Source organism: Centroberyx affinis, unplaced genomic scaffold (assembly GCF_046629955.1).
Source record: "Centroberyx affinis isolate AG114_WGS23_722 - 3 ecotype Tasmania unplaced genomic scaffold, CSIRO-AGI_Caff_v1 ptg009952l_1, whole genome shotgun sequence".
NCBI classification, from domain to species: domain Eukaryota; kingdom Metazoa; phylum Chordata; class Actinopteri; order Beryciformes; family Berycidae; genus Centroberyx; species Centroberyx affinis.
The window spans coordinates 41,030-48,195 of record NW_027284696.1 but is presented as its reverse complement, the minus strand read 5'-3'; the positions used below and the strand labels follow the sequence as shown (position 1 = coordinate 48,195).

Sequence of the window (7,166 nt, the reverse complement as noted above, 5' to 3'; positions counted from 1 at the left end):
GTTATTTTGTGTTTTAAGTTACTTTTTTGGTGTACCCACTTTCCCTTAACCTGCCTTGTCTACTTCTACTTCAGTTAGTGATTTCCTACATTTCCCAGAATGCCTTTCCACAAGGCCCAATAAGACAAATACACCAAACAACAAAATGGAGCCAGAAATGCAAGGTACATCACCAATCGCTGTTTGTTAACAGTCTTTGTCTTAGGGTGGATTTTTCCTTTAAGAGAAGGCTTTTCCAATGCTAAAATATGTACAGAACTCCAAAGCTACTGCCGCTGCTTTGGATGTTCAGGGCCGTTTGTTTCAAGTATCCATCTTCTTCTCACTCTCCCTTTCATGCAGTTTTCTCTTCTGTTAGCCAGTTTGCTTTTTAATTTATTGTAAATATTCAGCAATATACTGCCTAATAGATGGTGGTATGTTTGATTTAGTTTCAGACTAGTAGTCTGCTTTAGTCTAGGGCCTATACCTGTTGCCCTTTGATTTCATGCTTCTCACCAGTCTATCCTGATTTGTTATGCAATTAAGCAGTGTGCCACCAACATTGGACTAAAAAAAGTTTACCTCTTTTTTTTTTCTAATATTGTGCATTAACATAAGGTTGGCACAAATGATATATATGAATCTATTTTGTAAATGTATTTTTGAAAATGATTTGCCTCCAACTAATGATGATTTTGTTTTTTGTGTTTTAAAAAAATACATTTTGTATGATCAAAAAAATAAACTTTATGCTGTTAATTAACTGTGTGAGGTATGTTACTAAAGAGTATGCTATTGTGTGTCTGTGATTCAGGGTTTTGTCTTGTAGAGGTCTGAGTCTGAGTTCTGACATTCTACCGGTTTTACCTCTTAATACTAGAAAGCTACTCGAAGATGTATGTTATAAATAAAGTTCTCCCAAAGCAAGACACCAAGAAACTTGAACCTGTGATGTTATCAAGATGTAAAACAGAGATTCAATGAAAACAAACCTTTGTCATCAGGCTTTCACCAACATAGAAAGGGATACACTAGAATGACATGCAGCTGTAGCTGTAGCAGTAAGAAGTGTAATATGTTAATTAGAGAGGAAGAACAACCACCTAGATGCTCATACTGAATAGACCTGGCAGGCAACAAAGCAATACAGAGGCATTCTGCTAGGCACCAAAGTGGCACATTGAGCTTTTTAGGCAGTCATTAAGGAAGCCATTGTTGAGGCTGACTTGAAAGCTGTTATTATTCGTCTACCTATGAGGCTGATACCCAGCATTCTTTAGGCTGTCTGGAATCTAGCTACTACCAATTTGCTACCCTGCAGACAACCAAAATCAGTGCAGTGATATTCAGGCCTTGACATTTATAGCAGTCCCATCATTTGAATGTGGTAGCTTTTAACCACTGTATGTGTAGTGGAAATTATATTATACCATTCTATTTCTCTATGCATTAAGCTCTGTCTTAATCCTCTGTTGTCTGCAGTACTTTTCCACTGGCTTGAGACAACGGCTACTGTGTGAAGATGACATGATGGAAAGCCATGAAACTGAAACTTCTCATCTCCAAGTCTCTTTATCAAAACTTTCACCACAATGACAGTTTAAGAAATTTGAATATTTAGTTAAAAATCAGGCGGAGTTACATTCAAAAAACGTCCATAATAATAATAATATTAATAAGTAAAAATGAAGCAAGCACACTAATAATAAAGGAACCAGTACTAAAGGATCTAATGATGGAACTATGAACCGAGAGGAAACGTGTGTGTGTGTGTGTGTGTTTTTGTGTGTGTGCAGCAGTCTCTCGGTGTGTGATGCGGTCAGTTGTCTTGGCCTTATGGCCAATCATCATCTGCAAGGAGGAGCTGGACCTCCGACACCGACACCACTGAGCGCCAACCGGAGGGAAGGGCCCCCTCCTGGCCTTCTGGCCAATCATCATCTGCGAGGAGGGGCTGGACCACCGACACCACTGAGCACGGACCGGAGGGAAGGAGGTGAGGGAGAAAAATACAAAAAAAAACATGTTATTCTTCTTTACAGAGTTCACCGTACAGTTTGACAATTTTATTACTTTTTTTAGTGTTTATAAGTTTGAGAGTCTTAATATATTCCTTACCTCCAGAGCTTATTCACCAAGACTCCGCAGTCTGGCAGGTATCTCAGCAGAATCAAGATTGCCAGGGTGATGGCGATCATCCACCAGGGGTGGTGGGTGTCAGGGTGGTGGGTGTCGGGGTGGTGGGTGCCGGGGTCCACGTAGACCTGCACCTCCTCCTCCAGGGGACAGAACGCCACGCCGAACACCACCTCCACCCGGAAATGGAAGAGCTGTGAGCCGAGCAGGTGGAGCCGCAGGCCGTCGGGGTCGAGCGCCTCCCGGGCCGGGCCGCGGCCCGCCACCTTCCAGTCGTCTCGGCCGTTCACCTCGACGACGTCGACGGAGTACGGCGAACGGAGCGGACGGTCGGGCCGGCCGGGCGTCCGCAGGAAGAGCCGCAGTGTGAGCGCGGGGGTCGTCAGCCTCGGGACTCGCCGCCTGCAGTCGGAGTCGGCGGCCAGCGGCGAGAGTCGCATGGCGTCGGTGCAGCGGCACCGCTCCGCCGAGCGCTTCCCGGAGCAGCGCTTGTAGCGACCCGCCCGCCGCCCGGGGGGGAGGGGCCGGCCGGGGTCGGCGTTGTAGACGTTGTCCGAGATCGGGATCGGGTCTTCAAGTCCGGAGGGGGGACGGTAGTTCGCCGGCAGGTCGATCAGACTCGGTCGACCCCGGCCGTCTATCGGGTAGCCTCGCAGCCAGTCCCGCTTTGTGATCGGACGAGAGGGCAGGTAGACGACGGCCAATCCCTTAGGACACCAGTTCTGCAGTGTGAAGGCGAAGGAGGAGGAGGTGCAGAGCAGAGAGGATTCTGGGATACTCAAGCTGACGGTGGTCATGGTCTTGGTGCTGAGCGGGCTGGCGGCCCGCAGCGTCACCAGGTTGTTGTTGGCGGCGTCCCAGCGGTGATCGGCGTTGAGCCGGATGGCCGAAGGACCGCTAATAACAACGATCAGCTTCTTCCTCAGGACGACGGGCCGGGACGAGTCAGCCATGACCGCTCTAAAGGTGAAGTTCAGCTGCTCTCCGACGGGAATTCTGACCAACGAGCCTCTTCTCAAACCGTCCAATGACTGCAGAGCGTGGCGGCACGGCCCCTCCCTCATGCCCCAGCCGGCCGATCCGGCCGAGTCGAAGAGCAGCCAGGTACCTGCGGCGTGGAGGCCGCTGGGCGGGATGGAGGCTGGCGTTGTCGGGTCGGCGACGGCCACGCCCCCCGGCGACACCCTGATGATCAGGTAGCTGCTGTAACCAGGGACAACCACTGTCTTCCCAATGTGGGAGGAGCCAAATGACGGGCAGGTGTCCAATCCCTGTAGCCGCAGTTCCACATTAAGCCCCTCTCTCTCCTCCTTCTTCTTCTTCTTCTTCTTCTTCTTCACCAATACGCTGCAGCCCTGCAAGTAAATGTATTTAAATTTATTTGTGAAGTGCTGTAAACAAGAAAACTTTACCAAGGCTCTGGCTGATTCTCAATACACCTTCTTGTGCGTTCTCGTGTCCTCCGTCACGTGTTTTACATAATATCTAACCACCGAAGCACGATTCCAAATCAAAAGAACGAGCGGACGGAGGACAGATAGAAACCCCGGAAGTTTCCTCGCCAACCTCAAAATATCGAGGAACCATCGGATGGAGACTTGACCGACGAGAACGAACTGAAAGCCCCAAGATTCATTGCGACAACGAGCAACGCTGCAGTCTGCAGCACAGAGCCGGTTCACAGCTGAGAAGACCAACAGCTGTGTGTCTTCATTAATCATCTAACACACAGTCCATATGAAACTGTCAGGAAGCTTCTAATAATAACCTTTATTTGTATAGCACCTTTCATTCACAACATGCAGCTCAAAGTGCTTTACATCAATAGAAGGGAGATAAAAGACGGCAGATAGAAGGCAGATAAAAGACAGATAAAAAGTTTACGGGTGGAATTACAAGTGGACCCTATCAGTCTTTGTCTCCTTCATAAGGATGCCTCCTCCTTCCTTGATCCCTAACTAGGACGCTTCCTAACCAGCTCCTTGTCTGAACCACCTTTAGAGACAAGACAGCCTTGGTCATGTGACTGCAGTGACGTTCCACTCCTCCAGCAGCCGCTCTGATCAAACTGCTTTTTAAAGCACATTAAAGAAATGATCAAACTCCTCCTGTGGTTTTTCTCTCAGTTCATTTCTCCTCCATCAAACTGAGGCAGGAGAGACGAGACAAGATAGGTTCATTTTGGAAAAATTAAAGTCCGTCATCCTGTTTCATTTCTTCATGGTTTATATGACTCTGATACTGACAACATGCAGCATCACTCACCTCCTCTGGGCTGTTGTTCCATATTACAGTCATTACAGATTTGCTCCATTCAGATAATTCAGAATTGAGGACAGATCAAGCCTAAATTATCACTCATATTCTTCTCATTTGTTAGAAATTTCATCTAGACATTTTTTTTTAATTTTTCACCTAATTCATTGTGCATATTTGTCAATGTTTTTGTACAGTTTCATGTTGTTTATTATGTGTCTCAGTATGTTCTGCTGTTTTCAAATCCTTATAATAGTGTAATTTAGTTATTTTCATACTTATCATTCATACATTTCTACTTAACATGTTCTAATGTTGTAATATGTGTAATACCCCATTTTCCCTGTTATTACTTATATATATATATACATATACATACTGCATATATATATATTTTTGCTGTATCCTGTTACGATTTCTCGATTTACAATTTCTCTACGGGATCAATAAAGTTTAAAATAACATTTTAAAGCACTTTTAAAAGCAGGTTTGTCACAAAGTGCAAAGGATAGAAATTCATACCTGCTGCGGTGCTGTCTCCTGGGAAGAGGCTTTGATTAGCTGGAAGATGTCGCCCTTCACATGCCCGGTGAAACCTGGTTGCTGGTGTTCCTGGGAGACCTCGGTGATGCTGACCTGCCCTCCGTCTCTGAGGAAGATCAGCTTCCCGACGTCAGCTGGAGAGAAGAGGCTGCCGCGCTGAGGTGTGTGTTCAGCAGGTGTGTGTTCAGCAGGTGTGTGTTCAGCAGGTGTGCGTTCGGCTGGTGTGTGTCCAGGTGTGTCAGGAGGGACGTGTGTGTGTTCGTGCAGCAGCACGGTGGTCGGTGAGATGAACTGCAGCGCCAGCGGCCGGTCGAAGCCGGACTCGTGTTCCTGGATCAGCCGCTCGGCGTCGATCGCAGAGCGACCGAACCCGCTGGGTGCGTTCGGTTCGACGCTCAGCGCCGTCAGAACGCCCATGTGATCGCACAGCAAGGTGCTCCGAGCCGGCGCCGGCATCCTCAGGTGCACAAACCGCCAGTTTAAATCGGGCTTCATGAGGTAGAGGCGTCCCCTATCGGTGAGGAAGACCAGGACTCTGCTCAGCCTGCAGCTCAGGACGTCCACAACGCTCTCCCCCTCCTCCAGAGAAAACACCGGATGGAAGGTCGCGCCCCGGCTTTCCGACAACCACACCTGGGAGCCGTACAGGACGACCTGGTTGTCCAATAGTAAGAGTCCCCTCGGCCGGAAGTGGACGGTAACCGGAGGGAACCTAGTGCGATTTCTTAGAACTTCCCCTTCCATGCCGATCACGGAGACCGTGGCCGCCTGTCCGTCGCTGTGAGTCAACAGCAGGCCGGTCTGTTGCTGTCTGTCGTACAGGAAGGACAGGCAGCGCTGGTCGGTAGCGGCCCGGCAGCTGTGCCACCGCCTGAAGGGAAAGCGGCTGTAGACGCAGTGGGAGCTCAGGCTGGAGGTCAGACTCACGATGTCGTCGTCGTAGTAGTTCGGGTCGGCCAGGCACAGCGAGGACGACCACAGGCCGCAGGAGGAGAAGTTCATCCGGGCCGGAGCCGGCAGCGGCAGCAGGGTGAAGTCCAGCGGGGCGGCGGCGGGCCGCAGCAGGTCCCGGCTGACGAACAGCCCGCTGCTGGTCAACAGGAAGAGGTGGCGGTTGGTCAGCTTCACGTCCACCGCCGAGATTCCCCGGCAACCGGACGGCCGCTCCACGAGGGAGCAGAGGGAGCCGGTGGCGTTGAACCAACGGGTCCGGGAGGCGAAGGCGGACCGGGTGACGCCCAGCACCACTCCGGGATGTTCGCCGGGACCGAACACGGGGGCCACGACAGCCACGTCTCCGGCACAAGGAGACTGGGCGATCTTTAACCCGGTGACCCGGGAGAGCAGAGAAGTCAGGGAGGCGGCGCTCATCTCCTCTCCCATGGTCCACTGCAGGACGGGCTCCCTGACGACGTCCAGCAGAGTTCCTCTAACCGGCCGCGGGACGCCGCCTCCACCGGACGGCATGCTGACCTCCACGTACCACTGGTGCAACGGGGCGGGGTCCGTCCTGCCCGTGACGTCCCGCCTCGACACGTTGACCCGCCATGTCGAGCGGTCGGCGCTCAACATGAAGGAGAAGTTGCGGGAGCTGATGGAGTTGTAGATGGTCAAGATGGGCGGCAGACCGACGGAGCTGAAGATCTCCATCTTGTTCTGACGGGTCAGAGCTCCCGACCCGCTGCTCACAGCACAGCTGACCTCCAGGTTGTGGAGGCCCAGGGAGAGCCGGAGGCCGCCACCCTCCTCCTCCGTGTCGCCTCCACACTTTAACAAGTCGCTGCCTGTGCTGTGGCCTGCAGCTGCGCTTAAAATGCTGACAAGCAGAAGAATCACTGTTGCAGTCGACTGGAAGCTGATCAGACGTTGATGCCCCATTTTGTGTACAGCTAGCCCAGGTAAGAGGAACAGGAAGAGTTAGTGCTAGTAGACTGTCTGCCTCAGTAACAAACTGCAGTCAAGCCAGGTTTCTTACTGATGATTCTCAGCAACATGGTAAAATTGTCAGTTAGAATCAATTATTTAATACTTAACTAGCTGGAATTAAGCTAAATTTCTGTCTTTTCTGTTTGAGCCAGATGGTAACATCATCAGTGGAGGGGGGAACTGGCTTAGAGAAAGAGAAGTTGGAAACTGACCATCTAAAATGAAAACGTTAGCAGGACTGATATCAGACTCTAACGTTACATCCACCTATCCTCCACCTACAACTAAGAAATGGAACAGAAGCTGGTGCTGATCGTTTCAAT

At 50.3% G+C, this 7,166-nt stretch overlaps 1 protein-coding gene across 1 annotated transcript; it reads right to left on the bottom strand.

Moving 5' to 3' along the window:
* Nucleotides 1-2,096: 2,096 nt before the first annotated feature.
* Nucleotides 2,097-6,795, bottom strand: LOC139640611 (cation channel sperm-associated auxiliary subunit beta-like). The gene is made up of 2 exons (XM_071514781.1): nt 4,897-6,795; nt 2,097-3,473 (listed from the first exon to the last, which is right to left on the bottom strand). Exons 1-2 carry the CDS (start codon nt 6,793-6,795, stop codon nt 2,097-2,099), a joined length of 3,276 nt encoding a protein of 1,091 aa, XP_071370882.1.
* Between the last annotated feature and the right edge of the window lie 371 nt (nt 6,796-7,166).

Coding starts and splice junctions, on each gene's coding strand:
- LOC139640611 (XM_071514781.1), bottom strand. CDS start 6,795: ATGGGGCATCAACGTCTGATCAGCTTCCAGTCGACTGCAACAGTGATT. Junction 3,474..4,896: donor AGGAGACAGCACCGCAGCAG/GTATGAATTTCT, acceptor ATTTACTTGCAG/GGCTGCAGCGTATTGGTGAA.